The sequence below is a fragment of the Centroberyx gerrardi genome, chromosome 1 (assembly GCF_048128805.1).
Source record: "Centroberyx gerrardi isolate f3 chromosome 1, fCenGer3.hap1.cur.20231027, whole genome shotgun sequence".
NCBI classification, from domain to species: domain Eukaryota; kingdom Metazoa; phylum Chordata; class Actinopteri; order Beryciformes; family Berycidae; genus Centroberyx; species Centroberyx gerrardi.
The window spans coordinates 8,802,979-8,826,867 of record NC_135997.1 but is presented as its reverse complement, the minus strand read 5'-3'; the positions used below and the strand labels follow the sequence as shown (position 1 = coordinate 8,826,867).

Genomic DNA, 23,889 nt, shown 5'->3' with positions numbered 1-23,889 from the left:
CTCCGACACTTACATTATGCAGGTGTGAGCCGTCCGTTCAGCAGTAGCAGTGTGTGTGATATTTTCACAATGACGCATCATTAAATAGATCTTGAGGAAAAGTGATGATTAATAGTATCAAATGATGAAAACAAGTATCTGATGATTTTAGTAGATAATGATTTTATTATTCTTGTATGACCACATAACTTAAGTACTTTAAAAATATGTAAATAAACACAATAGCTTATGGAGATGAAGGGCGATTGCATTGTTACATTAAGAGAGCAGTCTTTCAATATTTAATGTGTGATCTGCACATTGTATTATAATATGTTGTTGATATATTACATTTCAATTAAATATGTAAATTGTACTATATTCTAGTATTTTAGTTGTATAGAAATGAAAATGCCATTTCAACCTCTAGCAATAAAAGACTCTGTACACTTTTACCTGCTTTTTTCCTAAGCACTAAGCAAAAGCTGTTGCAACTTTTCCTCTCTCTGCTCCATGTACAAACCCTATACAAGTTGTTCATGTCACAGACCAGGACAAAGCCTGTGTGGAACAACACTGTTCTCAAACTTGGACCTTTTTTTCAACATACTTTGCACCTCTCTGGTACCATAAAATATCCAACTGTAATGCTCATGATCATACACATACATCATGCATGTATAAAGCACTAGTATACACTGGAGTCTTAAAGGAAAAATCCACCCTCGGATACTCGTACACTTTTAGATATCACCAATTTGTAATGTTCAATGGATTCCACAAGTTATTTTGGGATTAAGAATTATAATTTATTTATTTATTTTGGTGTAACCACTTTCTCTTAGCCTGCCTTGTCTACTTCTACTTCAGTTAAGTGTTTTCCTACATTTCCCAGAATGACCCACACCCCTTACTCAAGACACAACACCTGTTGTGGCTGCATTGCATTATGGTCTATTGAGGTTACTGTTGGCTGAAAATTTGTATCTCTTCTTCTTCTATGATGGATTTCTACCCATATGATTTTTGAATATTGGTGGCAAATGATGAATCTAGAAAGAAACCTTTAACTCTTTAATTTAATTAAGACACCAAAACCTGATGTTTACTGTTGATGTTTTAGATAACTGAAACATTTTCTGATTTTTTTCTCAAACTTCATTGTACTGTAGCTACACTGGAAATTTCTTGGCGTGACGTCACATTGTCTACTTTTGCTCGGTTATCTGCTGGAATAACAAAAATATACCACCAATATACCAACGAAATGGGCCCAAAAATATGAGGTACAGTGTCAATAGCTGTTTTTTGTCAGTTTTAGTATTTTAAGGATTTTAGGATTTTTCCTTTAAAGTATTTTCCAGACATTATGCAAGATCTTACATTATTACTAATTCATGGCACCAGCATTAGCAAACCAAACAATTTGAATGTCACTCTAGACAAATTAAAAGTGTAACAAGGACAGAGCTTCAACATGTTACAGTACAGGCCAAATGCTCTAGTACAGTAGTACCTTGGTACATGCCAGGGGTGTCACATTCATATGAAGACAGATGGACGAATTTTCAGATTAATTTTCACACAATGTACAACACAAACAACATATAAGCACAGACAAAAACATTATCACCAGCCTCTTGGCATTCAAAGAAACTAGGATTCTTGTCATCACACAGGTTAATTAAATATGAATATAGGACCACAACAATTAAGTTTTAGTATCAACAACACTGAATTATAATATATATGGCGTATCCAATCAGAGGACAGGTAACTGCTCATGTAATTTAGGCTAAATCCTCACACATACAAGACTAAAAGCACACACATATACCTGCTGTCTTGGTAGATATTCATGCCATTAACATGATATGCATGTTAGTTATTGGCTGTAAACATATCATATTTGAGCGGCATGTTGAAAGTAATAAATAACGTTTACAGTCCAGGGTCACAAAGAAAGAAAATTAAAATAGTGGTTTGCAATCAGCTGCCAAGGCTATGTGTTACTTCAATATATTAGAGCTATAGCATTCATTGAATCAAATACTCATTACGAAGTTCATCAAACAAGCACCGTGTGAATTATATGAGCCGATAATGAGAAGCTTTGCTGCCTTTGGTCAGTGGATCCTTCGGTTACACAATGCATCTCTTAAGATTTTACCTACATGTCATGTTACAACATCTGTCAGGAATAGTGACACCTGCTGGTCCGAGCCTTCACTGCATCAGGCAGCTGGAACTTGGTAGGAAGTCTTGGACGTACGTGACCACAGCTTTGGACAGATAGGTCATGGTGCCATAGCTGCCACTAGGGGCGCTGTCGAAGAAGAAGTTGCAGATGCCGGTGGCTGGGTCCCTCTCCAGAAAATAGTCATTAGCACTGTGGGATTTCTGGGGATGGAGAGGTAAAAGAAAGTGATGGCAGTGCAAAATAAATGCTCGTCCCTTTGTGTTAGATTAACGGCGACGCAGTGCAGAAAGTGGTAGTACCTGGTCACTGAGGAAGAGGTCATTGGCCATGTGTAGGATGCGGTCTACGTGGATGACGCCGCCGATGTTGTCCACATCCACATCGGCTACCAGGCCCAGAACCATCACGGTCTCCACCAGTAGCTGCCGGTATTCTGGTTGAGGGACGTGGTTCAGGACCGACTCCACTTGCACTGCAAACTTGATCTCTCCCTCTGTCATCTGCAGTGCACAAACAGAAGTAAACACACATCCATAATACCATGCAGACACACACATGAAGTCCTAAAGCCAGCTTCAATCGAAAGGCCACAAGCTATTTTCATCCATCTCATCTGACTGTAGAGAGGTACCACAGTGAACCAAGAGAAAACAGATGCCTCTCAGTTCTAGATTTCACTCAGATCGGAGGCTCCTACCTCTCGGGTGGTAGAGGAGGGCAAGACGTATCCATCGATGGACAGGCCGTGGCACTTCTGGAGGATCTTCCAGACCTTCTGGTAGAAACCCATCGGCACTCTGTTGATAGCCCCGTCCAGCCTGCGCCTCCTCAGCCACTGGCCCTGCCTCTCCTCCCAGTGCAGCTGTCCGTCAACTGGACCAGCGCCCACTGGAGACAGGATCCCACTAGGGGTGGAGGGACTGCTACAACGCTGTGGATGGAGGACAAGTTACACAAATGTTCTCCCTCTCTCTTTCTCTCCCACACACATGAAAAAGGACTCTTCTAACACTGATACATAGTCATACAGTCCATGCAATCAACATTCAAGCACATCAACATCATGCTATAGCACACTTGGCAATGCAAGATAGTTAAGCAGACACATTGAGGTCATTTAGCAAGACACGCGCTGCCTAGCTGGACCAACATGAAATATGAAATCTGAATGGAAAATGCCTTTAGGATGACTTTACTCAGTATCTACATTCTAACTACGGCAACTTTAGGTAGGACAAGGCAAGCAAAAGCTAAACTGAAGCAGATGTGCTGTAGGGTGAAATGGTTTACCGTAGAGCGGGGAGAAGTGACATTGCTACTCATGGAAAGACCGCCACCAAAGATCTACAGATGGACATGGATGACAGATGACAGGAATCACACTTCAATTCGTGACTGAGTTTGAGACGCCATCTCATTCTCACGCTAGACTCCAGATGATATCGCAGCACATTTTATTAAGAGATGTTTGGTCTATGAAATGAACAATGTAAGTCAACACTACAACAGGCACCTGATGTGAAAGACTCTTGGAAATAACTAAGAACAAGACCATTCAACAAACGAATGAAGCCACTCCATGCTGAAATTATAAAGAATTTCATTAAACGAGTTGCGAGAGGGATGGATTATTGAAAGCGGCTTAATGAGGAGCTGAATTCACGTTATGATCTAGCTCATGAATACGTGAAAATGTGATTTGTGAACGTGAACTTCTAAAACCAGGGAGAGATTCTTGGGAGAGTGAATTACTTTGAACTGAGGTACTTGCAAGAGTAGCAAAGCATTTTCTCCTGCTGATATGAGAACAGTGATGAAGTGGGATTAATCCCAGCCATGGACGGCCCTGTGGCTAGCAAAATGATTAGAGGCAGCATGTGGTTTATGAAGGGTTTAGCCAGCGGCTTTGTTGTTTAGCGGTTAGAGATGAGACAGCCACATGCCTACAGATCGTTATCAAACCCAACCCACACTCAGCGGCCGAGAGTCATCCAGCTGCAATCAGAACCAAGGAGAGTGTTATTCAGAGAAAAACTAAAGATTGATTGATAGATCAGTAATAGCAAAGCACGTGCCACAACATGACATATTTATACAGATTCAGTTTCTGATCGTCTATCCATTTTATGATTTGTGCTCGTCACCTGCTTGATCTCGCTCTTGAGCTTGCGTATTCCTGTGCGTTCGGTCTTGGTGGCTCCAGTGTGGCCTAGTTCATGGATGGAGATGGCAGGGCTGGTGGCTGTTGACTGGATGGGGCGCACTGATGCATAGAGATAAAAACACCAAGTATTCAAACATTAAATAATGCTGTAGAACTCCACTCCCAATCCTGTAACCTTTTCCTCACTTCCTCGTCCATCAATTTACCTGTTTTTTTCTCATTCATTCATTAGCTCTATTGGCCTTCACCTCATTCTGACCTGTCTCATCCTACCTCATACTTGGTCTCACTCATTCTTCTCTCTCTCTCCTTTATACAAAGACGGAGAGTGTGATATAAACACACACACACACACATACTGTATATATATATATATATAAGGGGGAGGGAAAGACAAAAGAGCGAGAGAGAGAAAGAGAAAGGAAGAGACTCACTGCTTTTCTCCACTCCAAACTCCTTGCCACTGAGGATGTGATGCAGCAAGTTCTTCATGTCGAACGGACTCAGGCTCATCAAGCTTTCAGAGGCCTCCTCACCTACAAAAGTATTACACACATTTCCATTCCTATTGTGTAGGGTAGTTTTCTGTATGTTCACACGTGTTTGTGTCTCTCTGTGTGTGTGTGTGTGTGTGTGTGTGCTTTCCTACCAGAGCAGTGGAGGCTGCGAGCCAGCTCAGTGGCCATCACTTGCATTATGAGTCCTATCCTGAGTCTGAGCATGTCCCCAAACAGAGCAGGCTGGGAGCGCACGTACATGGCTAGATAGACCATTATTTCCTATATGACCAACACACACACACACACACACAGTTCATGCCGTTAAGATCAGTGTCTTAAAGAAGTCCTGCAGCAGCCCTATAGTTTACCTTAAAGTTTTACCTGAGTGAGTACAGCTATACTGATGTCCTGACCACTGGCTTCATAGATCAGAGTGTTCAGCTCCTCAGGAGGAAGCGGACTGGACAGAGACAGGAAGGAGGAGGAGTCGGTTTACTCTCCAGTAATTATTTCAACTAAGCCTAAGCTTTATCACAAATTCTCTACAGCCACACCAGTTTTCTTGGCAATAATTGTATGTAAGATAACTTACGCTGTGATAACTCTTTCCCTGGGTTCAGGAGGTAGACCCACTGTCAGCTGCTTATGATGGGAAATAAGATCTGTGCACGCCTGTGGAATAGACACACATAGATGGAATGAAATAGTAAAAATAATAGGTCACACTTTGTTTGGATAGTCCAGTGTTGATACTCAACATCCTATCAAGTGACTATAACATGTCACTAAAAAGTCTACAGAGTTTCAAGTGATATTCATAATTGTGTGAAAAGTAGTCTATAGATATTCAGTGTCTGGGGTAGGTTTAATTTTAGGGTTAGGCCTCGGGTTAAGTCAGGTTTGTGGGTTATATAGTGTGTGGAGATGCACCAAATAGGCAAATTACACTTTACTGAACATCTATATTTTGTCACGTGATAGTTAAATATCAACATTGGACTATCCAAATAAAGTGTTACCAAATAATAAAAATATGATAGTGTATTAATCCCCGTAGGGAAATTCTCTTTTTGTCTGCCTGCCTGAAAAGAGAGTTCAGAATGCAGACTCAGCTACAGAGCAGCACTGCTGCTGGAGCTGGTAGTTATCCTGTGCCTTGCTCAAGGGCACTTCAGCAGGGGGGATTCTTGCTCTCCAACTAAAGAACAGTCTCTCTAACAGCTGGGCAACAGCAACAGCCACAAACTGACCTCAGCCAGGACCTCCACTCTCTTGCGCAGTATTCCAGAGATGTATCTGATGAGGCCCCACTCCTTACAGGCTCCAGCCTGCACATACAGCTCCTCCAGCAGAGAGCGCACACTAGCCCCGCCCTGGCCCGGGCCCGACACCTCAACCAGCCAATTAGCTCCTCTGCTCAGCAGTGGACAGCACAGGACACTCAATTACAACAATTTATTCAAATCATTGTTTACTTATTAGGCGGCAGCCACACTGATCCGTTGTGTCTGTCCTTGTATCATTTTAATTTATTTTCAATGAACACGTCCGTCTCTGTCCAAACTTTTTCTGGACGGATGGATTCTTCACCATCTTCACCAGCCAATTAGAGGCGTTCCTACATTTATTTGGGGAAAAATAGCAACACAGAAATAACAGTATGACCAAAACAAGGATAAAACAGTTTATTATGTAATTCATACTGTATAGTCTTATTTTTTCTATGAAGTAGCTCCGTTATGAGCAAAGCCTTACTGTACTTCTGCCTCGCCCACCATGTTGACGTTCCAAAACAGCCCAACGGACAGAAATCTATCCGTCAATAATTCTGTTATAAGTAACCTGTTCTGATGGATTAGTGTGGCCGCTGCCTTAGTGTGCTAAGACTGGCAATGAGCTGTGTGTGTGAGTGTGTGTGAGAGAGGGTCTGTGAGTCTGTGTCCATACTTCATGATGTAGAGAATGTAGAGGATGTCAGCCTGGTCCTGCAGAGTGGGACACTCTCTCAGCTGCCTCACCAACCCTGCAAAGTCTGTGTTGCCCTGCGAGTCTCGAGGCAGGTGCAGATCAGCAGCACTGTGGGACTTGTAAGGAATTTAAGTGTTACACAATTAGGCATCAGAGAAAAGAAGGACTAATACTTAAGTCATAAGACATACAGAGCAATTTAGTCCACATTGAAACAAGGCTGCTTGTGCAGTGATCTGTTGTGCCAACCTTGAGCTGCTTTGTGTGTGAGGCCTGCTGAGGATGGGGAACTACAAGTAGGTTGAGAGATCTGCGGTGTTTGGTCATGGCAGGAGTCACAGGTAGATACATGGATGACTCTGAAAAACACACGCACACACACACACACACACACACAGACAGAGCACAACAAATACTCTTACATTGTTAAATATCATCAATATGTGATGTCCAATGCATTGCAGGAGTTATTTTGTGATGTTGAAGTGTAATTTACCTTTTTGGTGTACCCACTTTCCCTCAACCTGCCTTGCTTACTTCTACTTCAGATAGTCTACGTTTCCCAGAATGCCTTTTGACAACCCACAGAGAAGGGAGGTGAACTTTTTGTATTTAGCTGTGGGTTATACTTGTAGGTGGAGAGAGCGGTAGCGATAGTGGAGCAAGAGGTTTGCCAGTCGAGAAAAAGCAAGACTGTCCCCCATTACTCAAGTCAACACAACATGTCTTGTGGCTGCATTGCATTCTGGTCTATTGAGGCTGCTGTCAGTGGAGAAATTGCGGTGCTAAATGGCGAGTCTAGAAAGAAGCCCTTGCTCTTCGATTCTGAGGAACTGACACCAAATCCTGTCGTTTACGGTTGATGTTTTAGATTGTTGAAACAAATGGGAATACCAAAAAGGCCCAGAAATGCAAGGTACATCGCCAATAGCTGTTTTTACAGGAAGATAAGGATTTTTCCCACCTACCACCTAGGCTGAATCATTAGATTTCATGTAACTCACTGGGCATGTTGAGGCCCTGAACCTGGGCCATGAGAGACAGGATATCTCTGGTGGTGTGTTCAGCACTGAAGACATGGTGCTGCCCGCCCTGGATGGGAGGGAGATGGCACTTGGTGGTGGTGCTGTGGAGTAGCTGGGTGAGGTACTGGTCAATCATGCCTTCTGAGCTGCCTGGAGAGGAGAGATGAGCCATAAATTATGATTTAAATACACTTGATTACTTATACTTACACTTAATTGACTAATCTTGCCTCTGAGAGGTATGCAAACACTTCGGTGGGCTACCTGAAGGCCCACAGCTGTCATTTCCCTCTTCATATTCCTCGTCATCCTCCTCTTCCTCATCTTCCAGTAAGCTGTCATCATTCTCCTCATCTAAGAAACTGAGTCGAGTGTGGAAGGAAGTGGTCTGGAAACTGGAGAGGTCTGACATCTGCACCCTGCAGTCACACGCACAGTAATAACATATATTGTACAACATGATTATCAATACACTTGTGAAAGAAAACAGCAGAAATTCTTAAATTCAGTACTATGACATCCTATGTGTAGTATTACAGAAGGAGACAGACCTGGCTCCAGCAAAGTAGCCATCCTGTAGTTTCCTCAGGGTTGCTAGGATACACGGATCAATCCCGTCACCGTCTTCAACTGGACATAACAAAATGAAAAAATCATTATGAGTAGATGGTAATTTCATTTGATGAAAGAGCATTAAGGAAACATACATATATGGACATAGAAACTACATATTATTTCAAACCACAAATATGGGAATTATCATGGCAAAGCTAGACTGCAATACAGTGCAAGCAGGGATGAAACAGGGATGCATTTCAGACATCCTGGCGAAACCATTCAGCATTTCACCTTTATAATATCTCCATTAATCCCCATAAATTTTCTGGTTTGTGAGAATAATTTTGCACTGCGCTGGACTGAAAAATGCCAGCAATGTTCCACCTGTGACCAATGTCTGAGATTCATAAATATCAGGGTCAAGAGCAGTTCCATTGGCTGTTTCCTGAGAAAACAAGGACCGCAGCACCAACTGATGACCCTGGACTCAAGTGCCTTACCCAGCATGCTCCGGGTGATGGGGAAAGTGAGTGTGGGCCGGCCAGTCATCCTCCAGCAAGAGGAGAGATAGGCCAGCTCCGTACGCAGCATCTCCACAATCATCTGGTTGTCCAGCGCCAGGTAGAAATGGTGCTGATCCAGAAACTGGACAGAGAGCACGGGAAAGAAGGGAAGAAGGAGGAAGAGAGACAAGCGGAGAGATCAGAATGCTGTGAATGAGTGAACCCATGAATCAGTGTGCTCAGTTCAGGCTACAGTTTTACCTGAGGGGTGAACGTGTAAGAGCGGTTTCTGATCTCGTAGAATTTGGATGTTCCCAGAACTCCGATGTGTCTGTAGGGCCGCCCACTCAGATTTAGTTTCTTACAGTTCCCTGTGGCAACAATACAGGAAGATGTTACTCTTTCTCTTACACACACACACACACACACACAAGCCCACACACATACACACTGAAGAAAAGAGTGCTCGATGCTTGGTACCCAGTCTGACATAGATGTGGCTGAGGATGCGAGCGGGCAGGACCCTGATGGGCAGCACTTCTGATACTGTCTGGACCTGGATCCCATGGTCGCTCAGCAACTCCTGGATCTCCTCCGACTCCGCTACAACACAAACTGGACAGACACACACAAAAAAAGTGTCACGTGGTTTGAACAGAATTTCTTTTGCTTTAAACTTTATCTATCATGGGAAGATTGACAGAGCATGTATGCCCTTTTTATTTACGCCCATAGCCAACAGTGGCAAAGAAATTAATTGTCTTGCTCATGGGCGTCTTGATGGTAGTTGCTATGGGATTTGAGAGTGTTGATTTCTTCTTTTCCTTCACTTTTCCCTCCCAGTTTTTCTGGGATTCAAACCAGTGACCGTCCAGTCACAAGCCCATTTCTCTAACCTCTATGCTAAAGCTTCCCTCAGAGAGATGACTGACACAAACCTTGCACCACAACATCGGGTTTGAAGTTAGTAGAGAATCTCCTGTTGAGTGGATCTACTTCCCCTGGTGCCAAGAAACCCTAAGAGCAGAGAGAGAGGAAGAGAGACAGAGAAAGGGGAAGTTTACACAGGGAAACAATGCAAGCTGCTTTACTGTTTGTTTATGTTTAGAAAAGACATGATAGTTCTGTATGGCTGCATGTCCACTGGAAACCACTTCTTAAATGCAAATTTATGGTTTCTGCGGTGTGCCCGGTCTTCGCAGTGCGGAGGGTCATGAAACTCTGCTGAGGCCTCCGCAAACACCGCAGTCAGTTCCGAGGCTATGATTGGTTAATGGTTGCTATGTTAGTTGGTTACTAGGGAAGTAGTCTATTGGAGCCAACTGACAGTTGACAACCGGCAAAAATGGACAACCGGAGGAGATTCTGCACTCTCTGCGAACACCACGCTGCTACCGCATTTACCATAAAAAGCTGTGCCTCTGCGGAGAGAACGGTCTTGCCGTGAACACCGCAAACACCAGTCACACCGCAGAAACCATAAATTTGCCTTTACAGAACTGAGTTCTTTTACTTGTGTACAGGGGAAAATGTGTGTTAATGTGCATTCCTGACAATCTATAGCTGAGCATGTTTGTAAACACCAGTTAAGTGTTGCTAGCTAACATAAGAAGCGGTGTGTAAAGGTCCTGTCATCAGCTACCTCGGCCAACAGACAGCCCAAGATGTAGAGCGACTGTCCCCACATGTGAGGCAGCTGCCCCAGAGCCACTCTGTCCACTGTGTGGGGGCTGCTGTACTCCTCCTCCATCTGCAACAGGCAACATGTTCCCACTCTTAATTGGTTAAATGACACACAGGTACAACGGCTCAGACAAACACACATATGTTAATCTGATGTTCATTCTCACCTTTTAAGGGCAACCTAGGCAAAATCTGCAGCAAATAGGCCTATAACTTTCTTAAAAAACTAGGGTCAGAAAAAAACTGGTCTACTGATTTTGCTGCCGAAACTCTTGTCTGCTGAGCCTTTGTTGCCTTTGTTGCCCTTCAATTCTGAATAGAATAGAATAGAATAGAATAGAATTCCTTCGTGCAACTCAAAAACATGGGAGTGGCAGCACTCCAAAAAAAAACGTATTAGAAAAATGATCAATTCATTCGAAAAGATGAGGACCAGTCTCAGTCATTTTTCTAGTTTTGTTTCTGGAGTGCAGCCGTCACTCCCATGTTTTTCACGAAGTTGCTTGAAGTTGGTTTGCAGGTTTTGGACGTTTCTTATCTGAGTAGGATACCTTCTCATGTGGTACAGCGTAGAGTTCAGGCACCAGTCTGATGCCATTCTTCCCTCTGATCAGAATGCCCTCCAGAGCCTCACGGTACTCCTGCACCTGCACAGCACACACAGTAGTTTGTTTACTATGTCTATAATACGTCTTCATCACTTTGACATGCTGTTAGAAGTGACTCCAGGCTTTAACACATGCTGCTTACGGACAGCGCACTTGGTTCTATTACCTGCACTTGGTCTCCAGTGAAGATGCCGTCCAGAATGAGATACGTCCAGAACACCGGCCATTCACATTCGATGTTCTCAAACAGCTTGAGCTCTGCGGGGTCGTAGTGCAGACGAGACGGGTCCTGGGAAACACACAGCCGCACACTAGCACCTTACAGCTCACATTATATCACACGTATAATTAATAATAAAAATATAATAAAACCACATAAGACATAACAATAGACTAAACTGAAACCACTTGCGGTCAACAGACTAGAATAAAAGCAGGGGAAATGTAATTCTTTAAAATGTGATCAACAATTTTGTTCTAATAGGAATTAAATCAGATTCATACTAAATTTGTCTATGACATCCATCCAAACAGAGCGCCTCCTCTTTCTCATTTCATAATTCGGGTGTGGCATGTCTATCTGCTACATGCAACATCAAGTTAATATGTCCTCTCCCTGTTTCATTTTCTCTGCAGCCATTATTTGAATAAACCATTCAAAACAGCATTACCTCTCTAGGACAACGATACCCGTCCCTGATAAAGCGGCAGCAGCCATAGCGACCCTGAAAGTACGCAGAAGAGTAGAAATTTTATGATGACATGATTTGCATATACATGGGAACAGAATAGAATAAAATAGAATACTGAATTGGATAGTGTTTCAGTGCACAGCAGGCCAAAATGAACTATGTGAGTTTCTTGTGCTTAGACTGTACCTGCAGTTTGTTTATGATCTCAGACTTGGTTACGGCCACCAGGTCAGCGTCCTCAACAGCGAAGGCAGGGAAGGAGATGACAGACAGAAGGCCGGCGTCGATCTCCTTCGAAGTCGAAGCCCTTGGCAGCATGGAGCACAGGATGGACTGGGGAAAAGACACAGGAAGGTGGAGAGGAAGAGAGGCCAGCAGGGAGAGTGCAGGTGTGTATGTCATTAATAATGTGTAATATATGTCATTATTACAGGAGACAATTTCAGGACACATCACTGCGTCTTATATCAAAATGCAGGATGGTTGTTGCTCACATCCAGAAGAGAAATTCATTGTATTTGTATATATATATATAAATATGTATACACAGTATATATAATATATATATATATATATATATTTATATACAAGGCCTTGATTTTAAAATTCCTATATTACCTTTATTCAGTTCTAAATTATTAAGCTATGGTACAAGATCTCATGAATATGTATTACTCAATATTCCTCGCATAAAAACCTGATTGGGTAAAGCTAGTTTAGCCATTACAAGTGGAAAATTTACAGAAAACACTGAGATTAGACTGCCTTCTTCCCTTTCATGATTTTAAAATGTTGATACTTGACCTTTTTAGTAATGTATGTAATCGCTTTTAGTTTCTTCATGTTGTCATGTACTGCTTGATGTATGAATGTATGATTGATTTGTTGTGTAGGTCTTGCCACTTTTTGTTATGACTTTTGTACTCAGCTCTCTCTCGAAAAAGAGATCTCGATGAGATTCATCTGAATAAATAAACGATTGAATGAATTTGTACAGACATTGTATTACGATTCATGAGGTTTTTTCCAGCAGTAGACTCTCAAAATTCCCCAATGTTGAGATAGATAGAGGCAAGGCCAGCAGTACCTGACAGTGTTCCACTTCATCGGGCAAAACATGGATGACTGACTTTGGCCCTCCATGGGCACCAAAAAGATCCAGCTCATCTATGGCCTCCAGAGCTGCCTGCAAACCCCCAACACACACACACACACACACACACACACACACACACACACTTTTCTCAATTCTGGAAAATATATACACCTACCTTTCAGGTCTTTAATAATATACAGTAAATTATAGACGTTGATAAATACTGCAAAGTTGTAATCTGTAGCTCTGGTACCTTAGCCATGCCTACAGAGCTGCCATTGAGCTCAGGAATGCCCTGGTTGGTCTTGTCACCTCGCTCCCACATCCCATAATCCTGCAGAGACAAAAGGTCATGACAGCACCACTCAACAGTCTGGCAACTCATCTTTCCTACTTTACCTGCTTTCATTCATGCGTGCTCTCTCTTCTCTCTGTCTTTCTCCCTTCCTTTCTCTCCTCTTCTGCTCCCATATCCAGCAGCTAATTGCGAGTCCCTCTCACCACCATTTCCCTGCTTCCATCTTGCAGGCTACACAATTTGCCCTCTCCCCCTGACTGAATTTAGTCTCTCCAATCTCTAAGCTCTTCTTTCCCTTTCTCCCCAAACCCCCTGTGGCTCCGTGCATCATCTTAAATGTTTTCTCCAAGACTTTGTTCCACTTTTCAGCTAACTCCCCTAGGTGTCTGCCTCTACATCTTACTTACTGGAACTCCCCCTCCAATTTCTGAAAGTGCCACTTACCGCTACTTTGTAGGCAGCCTCTATGTAGAAGACCAAGTTTTGAATGAAGGCGACCTCATCCAGGTTCGAGATGATACGAAGACCTGCATGCAAACGTGATACACACACAAACGTTAACAATTCTGTAAGTCAAAATGCGTCACGTCGTATTTTTCACTGCAAAAAGTGTGCTTTGGTAAATGTTACTCTTCCACTTTCTTTGCGGTCTTTCAGCCTACCTGAGGCCGTCATCTGTGCCAGCACCAGCAGGTAAATAGAGGTGGCGTCCACCTGTAGGTGGCCCCACTGGTCGTCCCCCACCACTGTGGCACAGGTGGGAGTATGGTATTTGGCATGCAGACAATCCGTTGTACTCTGGGTCTGTTTGAACTTCTCCACCTTGTCCACCTGAACACACGCACATACACAAATACACATACACAAAATGCATACCAACACTGACTGAAAGCATGTTTCTCTAGTGCAATGTGTTTGTTTGTTTTTTTTTGTTTTATCTGGGTCAGATGAGACCCAAAAGGGATTATGGCAAGATTAGAACGGGAACTCCTTTTGCAAAGACTGGAATAGCTGAAGGTTTTTAAACTATAAAATGTCAGTTTTGTATGCAGCTACTGACAATTTACCATAGCCTTTAAAATGTACTGCAACATAAGATGGTCTGCATAAAAAAAAATAGAATGAAGAACATTACGCTATTCAAAATGAGATAAATCAATAAATCAATCACTCAGTAGGAGCACATGAGTGCACCTTACCTGTCTCATCATGCACTGTAGAAGTCCCTGCATCAGTTTCACCACACTCTGCCAAGAAACAACAACAGTCACATCAGCACCACACAGATCAAACAAAACGTTGGTCACTACCGGACCAAAACGTCTACTTTTCTGTGACTCTGATGGACAGGAGGCAAGTGCTCTAAGGAAATCTGGCTGTATTTATTATTGTGTTTGGATTACTTTTTCCCACTCTCCCTCTCCATCTCTTCCCATTGCTTATATGTGCGAAGTATCTGTGGCTGGATTAGCTCAAGACTACATAGAATTCAAATCACAATGCAAGCTTGATCACTTCCATCTGATTTTGAAGATCTGATAGCAATGTGAGCAAAATCTGTTGTTTGTGCAACCTGCCACTTAATGTGTCCTGTAGGGTTGGGCAATAATTCAGTATTATCGATTATCATCTTTCGATAGAATCATAATCTTAATTAAATAATGATATGGAGTTATGATACACAATTTTGTTGTACTAATAATAAATTAATTAATAGTAATTAAAATCTTTCTGAAATGAGATCTGAAACAAATGAGGGAATATTATGATTATAATTATTTTATTAGCCTATACTTTATATTACCATGCAGTTCAGTGCAATCAAGATCAATTTGAATATTTAACATGTAATTTTGCATATGTTAGCAGAGATCATCATATATTGATATCAAAATAATTTCTTAGGATTATCGTGATATTAATTTTGTCCATACCGCCCAGCCTTACCTGATGGAATTGGATGATAAAAGTCACATTAAAGCAACAAGTGTAATCGTAGCCTAAGTATGTCTAATATATTCATATGAAGAATGGTGATTATTACAGTATCACTGGCTTCTCCAGACTCCTACTGTAGATCAGCTGGGCCTCAAGCCAAATACTGACTAAGCGGAAATATTTAACCCAACATAGAGGGAAGGACAAACACACTGGTGTACACACTGACCCTCTCCCTCTCTCCCTCTCTGTGACAAACACACCTGCTCCAGTTCATAGGCCTTGGCCTTGTCTTCGTCCCGGTCTGCATTCTTGCGGTAGGCCATGCCCAGTCCCCACACAGCCAGGACACTATACACATTATCCCTCACCCAGGCATCCTTCTGCTGGGTGCTGGCAGGCAGAAGCCCTGTCACTGGGTTCTGTAACACACACACACACACACAAAGGAAAGACAGTGGGCACTGTTTTCTATCAACTATCCACCATCTGGGCCACAGTTTTAAACTTAGACAGCTGTTGACAGTGTGCCTCAGTGTGAACCAAAGTGTTGACCAGATAAGGTGCATAGCGTTCCCGGTCCTCTGTTCCGGGGGTTGAACTTTGCTCAAGCCCTTGTTTATTTCTATGCTGCAAACACTGGCTGGAGCAGAACATGCATACATAGGCTCCATAACATCTGCATATTTAACATATTTCAGTGGCAAAACAGAAAACTGAAGATTTAGTTAAAATAACACACACATCATACAAAACTACACACAGGATACAGTCATTGCCCATGTTCTTGTCACTATTTCCCCGGCACCTATTACATGCTCAACCTCCCGGTGGGGGATCCCTCTTTGACTTGGCCCACCCAAGGTTTCTTCCTTTTTTTTTTCATAACAAGGTTTAGTTTTTCCTTGTATGCATTGAGGGCCTAAGGCTGGTGGCGCTGGTAGGTCAGGCTGTGTAAAATAGGTAGGATGTTGTCTTGCTAAAATCTGTTTTTTGTGTGTCTTGCTCTTCCTGATGTTTGTCCTATATCATTCTGTTCTATCATATATTGATTGTTGATCAGTTAGATCTAGTTAGGCTCATTCTCTGTAAAGTCCTTTGACACATGCTTGTGATAAAGGGCTATATAAACAAACTTGAACTTGAACTATACAGCTATACCATGCAATTCCACCATCAAGACGGCTTCACAACACTGCTCGCTCTCTCTCTCTCTCTCAGCTGTCAATAACACAGCAGGGTTTAGTGCTGTGAAACAACATGACAGTGAGAGGGTGTCTGGACTTACCTGGAGACACAGGATGGTCTCCTGGACCAGCCTGGCATAGCCATCCAGCCGTACTCCTGAGTTACTGCGGCTCCTCATCCTCACGCCTGATCACTGCACACAACACAGTTAGGAGCAACTTCCTCGTCTGCAGAGTACGGTTTAGTAATAAAGACAGCAGCCCAATTCCGTCCTTAAAATGCTTAAAAGCTTTGAGCTAACCTACCAGTGATCCATCCTTCCACATCTGCAGCATGAGTCTGACACTTTCACCGCTGGTGACTTCACGCCGGTCCGCAGTTTGCTGGTTTGCTAAAGCTCGCTAGCTACAGTAAGTAGCATCCAGCTGTTTCGCCGACATTGGTGTTTACAGTCACAGCCTGTATTCCTCTGAGTGCGGAATGATCTTCTGGTCAAAGTGCTTTCTATGCACGGTCAGCCCCTGCAGATGCTAATACAGGCGGTTTCTCTGTAAGCGATTTGCAGGGTGAATGTTGGAGTGGCTGTGAGCAATTTGACATCCATCCTGCAAAACAAAAATATTCCTGTTGTTTCATTAATGGCCTGCAGGGGGCGCCAAGTGACCTTTCCCCAGGCTCTGTTTTGTTTTTATTTTTTATTCCATTTTATTTGACTCATTCTGTTATATATGCATTACAAACAGCCTGACACAGCAAAAATTCAACTCACATTAAAATAAGTGACAAAATAAGTGTTGTTTCAGGATGAATAAACGTATACAATTAATTGTTAATGTAATTTAACAATAGTACATAATACTTGAGAGGATTCATATTCAAATAAAAGCACCTTATGTATATGATATTTCCCTTGTAAAATGATGAGGTCCTCTCTCCAGACTCTATCCAAACCAATGACCCTGGAGTATCTGTACGCTTTCTCATTGGTGTGTCCAGGCCATTTTGACTGGGGTGGCCGAGGTGGGGCACAGACTCAATGCAGGGTGGCACTGTGCGTGGCATTTAGGAAGGATGTAGGCAGGTCCCACTGCTGTGTGGGTGTTGAAAGGACAAGTTTTAATTACTTTTTGGATTCAACTGTTGGAGATTGTGTTTGCCCTGTGTGTTTGTAGTCTACCTATTGGACCGCAGCGTTCCTGATCTGGAGATGTGAAAGCTCTCCAGTGAATTAAGTCAGTGGTTCTCAATGTGGGGTCTGGGGACCACCAGGGGTCCATGAGGGGGTTCCAGGGGATCCTCAGCAAATTGATGAATTGTTAAACTTTAACTTCAACATTATTTAATTTACAAGAAGTTAACACAATTAGAGAATGTGCATCTAACAATAAAAAGAATTCTCAGATTTGGGTCCGAGGGAAAAAATCTAATCAAACAGGGGTCCGTGGCCCTAATGTGCACTGAATTAGGGGTGCTTGATATGAAAAAGGTTGAGAATCACTGAATTAAGTGATGAAATTTTGAACACAAGGTCCAGATTGAAAATAACCAGAATTATCCAATGTTTCCAAGCATCACTACCTACTGTATGTATATAAAAAAAAAAATGTAGGCTACTAACATTACCTCTTGGTTTTTATCTTCAGGTGCTGCATGCCATTCAATTTGGTCAGACATACTTTTTTTGTCACATTAAAAGATCCCGATTTTCTCTTTGCTTCCCGTTGCTTGAGGGCGTGTTTCTTGGAAGACAGGAGCATAGTTTTGAACAAAACTCAACAACAACAGAAAAACAATGCGCTGGCTTTATGGTCCCCACCTCTAACATATGCCCATCAGCCAATCATAATTAAGGATTTGGGGGTGACACTTGGGTTTGCCAGTCAGATTTCAGGGGTGGCCCTTGCCACCCCCTAGACACGCCCCTGCACTTTCTGCAATTTTCTTTTTATTGTGAGTTTTTTTGTGAATAAAGAAAAGCAGTAAAACAGTTGTGATGCCTATGGCAGTTAGGCATATTTATTATCTATTTGTAGGCTATTCGGTGCAAAATATCACAATGTTAATATGCTAAAAATATAATAAACATGCAGTCATAAATGCGACTGTTAAACACGGGCAGTATGGAAATGCATAGAAATGCCTGGAAATCTCTCTCTCGTCAAGGCATGTCTGAAACAGCAAACATGAAAGAGTGAAATGCATGGAGTAATCAGCCATTTCATTTGTCACTGCATTTTGGGGCTTTGGAGAAAAAATAATTATAGTAATCTTACAATACATCGATTTTAGGATACTATACAAATATCACAGCAAAGCCAATTAAGTCCCTATAAGAATATTATATTGGAATATTACAGTGATAACAAAAAGGCCATACAAATACCATCAGGTACGATAAGGTTACTACAAAGTCACTATTTAAATCACAATAGTCTCAAACACAAAAGTGTCCATTTCCCATCTCATTCACATTTCCAACAGTGAAGTAATAAACTTGTTTATCACTCCATCACATCGGTTTATGCTTCTGCATGCCGTTCACATAACAGGAAACCAAGGGTGCGTGCTGAGAATAACGTAACGAATAACGGAATTTCTAAACCAATCAAATTTCACAGCAGTGGACGTTTCAGCCAATGACGGCGCCGCTAACTGAATCGTTGCCTCATCACCATCATCAGTCAGGCTGGTTAGACTCGCTAGCTAGCTTAGCAGCTAGCGGAACAAGTACACAACAACACTGGGGCTATTCGTTCACTTTGTGGCCACATATTTTGCTTGAATTTATCAAAGTTACGAATCGCCTAAGTGTCTACATCGAAGGTCGGGTCGAAGGTAAGATTAATGTTTACTTATCGGCTGTAGCTAGCTAAGCGTCGCAGGAGGGGGCGCAAATGACACATCATGACAAAACATGTTGGGAAGCACCCGCGTTTGATGTTGTTAGTAATATCCGACCATTTAGGTTAGCTAATATTAGCTAGCTATTTGGCTCGAACAAACCACCGATTAAACTTTGTATAAAAGCCTCTCGAATATTTGGATATATTATTTACCTAACTTAGAATAAGTTTGATAACACGAATGATTCGTATTAACCTCGAAAATCATGCTTCCCTATGCTATGCTAGCATTATTTATTTCCCAACCGTCTCATTCTGTTTGAGGGATTGGATTAACTTTCCCTATCATGTAACGTAAAATTATTGTTAGCCGTAATGTTATCATTAACATTGTCCTCTACTTAATCATTTTCGTCCCTTCTTCACCACTCTCAAATTATTTTAATTTATTCATCTCTTAAATCATTGTAAATGTTACTGTTTATCTCTCCTTGCATCGCTCCCTCTCCATGCATACCCTCGTTACTTTTCACTGAATCGCTTCATAATCTTATATCCAACTCCTCATCCCTCCCTCCCTCCCTTTAGATGCAGTTCATGCTGTTGTTCAGCCGGCAGGGAAAGCTGCGGTTGCAGAAGTGGTATGTGCCTCTGTCTGACAAGGAGAGGAAGAAGATCTCCAGAGACCTGGTGCAGACCATACTGGCCAGGAAGCCGAAGATGTGCAGCTTTCTGGAGTGGAGGGACCTTAAGATCGTCTACAAGAGGTAAGCGAGTAACAGAAGTGTAAAACCTGGCTGTGGTATCTCTCACTCCCTGACGGCATCTGTGCTTTCCTCCAACTTGCTGTTTAAACACAGACACACATGCATGCATGCACAGATACATATACATACATACACACACATGCAGCAGAGATGCATTACACTTTTTCAAACCTTTGATAGTAATTTCCTAATAGGAAACTGTGCCTTGTTGTCGTTCATTGGCTTTCAAAGCAAGCATGAATCTTTTATTTGAATGCATATCATTGTGAAAGTAAAGTTTGAATAAGAAACTCAGATAGCCATTGCACCTAACCCTCTGAACACAATGGCAGACTCTGTTTAAATCATTATCACTCTGTTCAAACCAAGGCCATTAGCTTCGCTGTGAAAGCTGCTGACCAGCTGCTTATCGTGAGTCACACATAGCTACCTTTATCTGTGTTTCACAATAGGCTGCCACTTTTCACAGCAGTGGTTTCTTTGTGGAGAAAAAGAGTTTCTTAGGCCAGACAATAAAAAAAAAATATTTTGTAGTCTTAAAAGATTCTAATAATGGGACCTGTCTGTGCCAATGTTGTGCAAGTGCTCACAGTTGGTTACAATGCGTCTTACTTTGCACAATATTGAAGCAGTTCATCCCTAGTAGAAGGGGCATCAAGTAAGATTTTTACTGACCCATAGCACAAAATAACCATAATATATCTGCAGTGGTTTGATAGGGTTGTTGATCAATACCAATGACTCACCGATTACTTCACCAGGCGCTGAAATTTCTGGCTTTTAAAACTCACCTTCTGGTGCATTTTGAAAGCCAGAACCCCCCCCACACACCCCCACCGATGTCGATGTTGTTGCAATTCCTTGGTAACTGACTGAAATCAATACAAGTCATAAATTATTTAATGCCCTATTTAAATGATGAAAAAAGATGCCAAAAACTTGTGAAGACTAACTTTTATCTTCAGAGACCGTCTGTTGTCTCATTGTGTTGTGGTTCAGTGCTGATTCTCTCTGCTTTCTCTCATTTGTAGGCCTGAGTGGGAACTAGTGAATATTCCAGATTTTTGTCTCATGTGCTGCTGTCGTACCTATATGATTACAGCATATTTCCAGTGGTGGCAGATCCCTATATTACCACCTGTGTTCCTAATATGCACCACTTGTGTGATTGCTGTGTGGGCGAGGAGGACTATTATTTGTACATGTTGCCTCCACGTTAACCCATGTACTGCCTTGTATTTCCTTATATTGTAGATATGCTAGCCTGTATTTCTGCTGTGCAGTAGAGGATCAGGATAATGAGCTGATCACCCTGGAGATCATCCATAGATATGTGGAGCTGCTGGACAAATACTTTGGAAGTGTGAGTCTCTTAAATTTCACACACATTTCACCCTGCTGGTCTTTGAGTGACTCCTTACTCACACGTCATCCTCTACTGTTTGTGTGTGTGGGGGTGTTTTTGTTTATACGTGCATGCACATGTTGTTAGGGAGGGTGTGTGTGTGTGTGGGGGGGGGCTACACAAGTCTACAGTAAAAGCAGTAAAAGTCCAAAGCTTTTAGGCTACACAGGATCTCCTCCAATCTGCTAATTGTTGGTGTGGCTTCACAGGTGTGTGAGCTGGATATCATCTTCAACTTTGAGAAGGCCTACTTCATCCTGGATGAGTTCCTGCTGGGAGGAGAAGCCCAGGAGACGTCCAAGAAGAACGTGCTGAAGGCCATCGAGCAGGCTGACCTACTGCAGGAGGTGAGCACTGCTTCTTTATCAGCGACTCTGGTTGTGGGATAGACGATTTCACAGGCCAATTACTGTATTAAGTAGAGTACATAGCATAAGTGTAGAATTCATAGTTTCATTTAGTCTTAGGGTGGAGAATCAGATAGAAAGGGAGATCCAAAATGATCTCTCTCCCTTTTATGCGTTGCTGTCTCCGCTGTGTCCTCTCCTCACCTCTGCCTTGCCTAGAATGCTGCAGCACTCAATCACTACCTCTCTCCCTTGTGCCTCACCATTTTGCTAGGATGCTAAAGTGAGTGCTGTCCTTCCTAAGTGGCATGCATGTTTGCGTAGCTGCATAGCTGTCATCAGTGGCAGTAGATCAAGTCAATGTTAAGCGATTTATTTTTAGTAAAGCACACAGCAATTTTGTTATTGTAACATGGCTCACTTTACAAGCCTGTAAAAGGTAAACTCACTGGAAAAGCCTCCTGCCCCCCCGTCAACAGATTTTGTAACTTGCAATCACGCTTCGCCTATTATTAAGTTGAATTTGGAGTGGTACTTTGCTCTGCAAAACATGACTCATGCACACACTACCTCGTTGTCGTACAAAGTGTGTATTTTAGTGGAGAGCATTACCGTGTCCGTTTGTTTTCTCTCTTCCTCATCTGCAGGAGGCCGAAGCCCCACGGAGCGTCCTAGAAGAAATTGGACTGACATAAATGTGTCCCGGCCTCACCGCGCGGCCCTGCGTTACTCATTTTCCCAGACGTAGATCTCGCCACCTCCATGTCTCTGTCCCGTCTTCTCCTTTCACTGTCAGTGTTGTATGTATATAATCACAATCAATGTACTGTACTATTCTGTAATGTCATTTAATGTTGTGCCAATTGTGGTGTTAGTGTCTCTCCTACGTACCAGATCGCTGTTTTCTGCAGTACAATTACTACACTCCCACAAAACTCTGGAAACCCCATGGAGTACAATGTAGCGAGGACATCAACATGAAAACTGCGGTATCATGTTAGGATCATCCATTGTCATGCTCACCGATTGCAGAGCTGTATGTGCAGTTCAGTTTACAAGACAGACTTAAAAATGAAAGTCCTATCTGGAGTATTTCTGAATTCATGAGATGATTAAAGCTCCTTAAATGTGCTGTCATGGGAATCACTGACACCATTATAACCAATTATAGATGGACATATCTGACACGCCAGACAAATTCAATTAAACCATACACCCAAACTCAATTTGTTTTACTTTTCTTTTTTTACTTCAAGAATTTTATATTTCCTTTTCAAGTCAAATTGTTTGCCTTTGTAGTTTCTACATGATTAGACTGTCAAAGGTGTTAAAAAATGTAATTTAGTAGGCTTTTTTTCTATACGCACTTGATTTATTTTTCTGACACGGTTGAATATTTAATGAAATTTGTATGGCCTTTGGAGATAAATCTTAATCTTAGGTCAGGATTGCCATATGGAAAATACGATGATCCTAATAAAAGACATGATATTTTATGTATTATCATAGTTTAGGCTAATTCTTAAAGACTAACATTATATGACCAAAGAACACTGTGTTTACCTTATTAATGGTGTCTATGGAAGACTCACTTGGCGGAAAAGGGATTAAGAGCTACTAATCACAACTGATTTATGTTTAAGCTGTATTGTAATTATATATTTCAGGATAGTTGTCCCAAAAATGTACGTTTTTTTTGCCATGATATTTTGATAAGTACTCCAATCAAATCAATTTAAAGACTTAGGTCCATTCCAAAGTGTCTTTGGGGGGTGGGAACTTAAGCCCTGTAGATTGACAAGGACGACTGCACATATCAGAGTACATCACTAATACTCATTATTGCCAGCTTGCTCATTTATCTATAGGATGCAGGAAAAACCAAGCCAACAAGCTATGATTAGATGCTCATCCCAGTTTGTCTGGTTAACTGACTGACGCTGGCATTCATTTTTATTTGAATAGTTAACACCAAAAGGGTGTTTTGTAACCATTGATTTATAGGCAATCATCCAACAATTGTCATGTTCATCTTTCATTTGTGCAAAAGAAATCACCGACTTTTGTATTAAACACTGCCAACACATTTGCCAACATTTTTTTTCTGATACTTGATTGAAAGTTATT

General features: G+C 42.0%; 2 protein-coding genes across 2 annotated transcripts; one reads left to right on the top strand and one right to left on the bottom strand.

The window, feature by feature from the left end:
- Positions 1–192: 192 nt before the first annotated feature.
- Positions 193–16,578, bottom strand: LOC139912578 (phosphorylase b kinase regulatory subunit alpha, liver isoform). Its single transcript, XM_078284320.1, has 31 exons — positions 16,501–16,578; positions 15,476–15,634; positions 14,474–14,521; positions 13,937–14,105; positions 13,719–13,801; positions 13,230–13,310; positions 12,968–13,066; positions 12,067–12,213; positions 11,860–11,913; positions 11,355–11,477; positions 11,132–11,227; positions 10,540–10,647; positions 9,836–9,914; positions 9,378–9,512; positions 9,159–9,268; positions 8,895–9,039; positions 8,388–8,466; positions 8,101–8,255; positions 7,816–7,986; positions 7,061–7,170; positions 6,791–6,927; positions 6,094–6,256; positions 5,436–5,515; positions 5,225–5,303; positions 4,993–5,122; positions 4,778–4,879; positions 4,324–4,442; positions 3,470–3,523; positions 2,877–3,110; positions 2,479–2,679; positions 193–2,379 (listed from the first exon to the last, which is right to left on the bottom strand). The coding sequence occupies exons 1-31, from the start codon at positions 16,576–16,578 to the stop codon at positions 2,206–2,208; spliced, it is 3,702 nt and encodes a 1,233-aa protein (XP_078140446.1). The 3' UTR covers positions 193–2,205.
- Positions 16,579–19,079: 2,501 nt separating this feature from the next.
- On the top strand, positions 19,080–23,874 carry LOC139912580 (AP-1 complex subunit sigma-2-like). The gene is made up of 5 exons (XM_071900419.2): positions 19,080–19,235; positions 19,832–20,010; positions 21,265–21,373; positions 21,625–21,762; positions 22,410–23,874. The coding sequence occupies exons 2-5, from the start codon at positions 19,832–19,834 to the stop codon at positions 22,455–22,457; spliced, it is 474 nt and encodes a 157-aa protein (XP_071756520.1). The 5' UTR covers positions 19,080–19,235; the 3' UTR covers positions 22,458–23,874.
- The last annotated feature ends 15 nt before the right edge of the window (positions 23,875–23,889 follow it).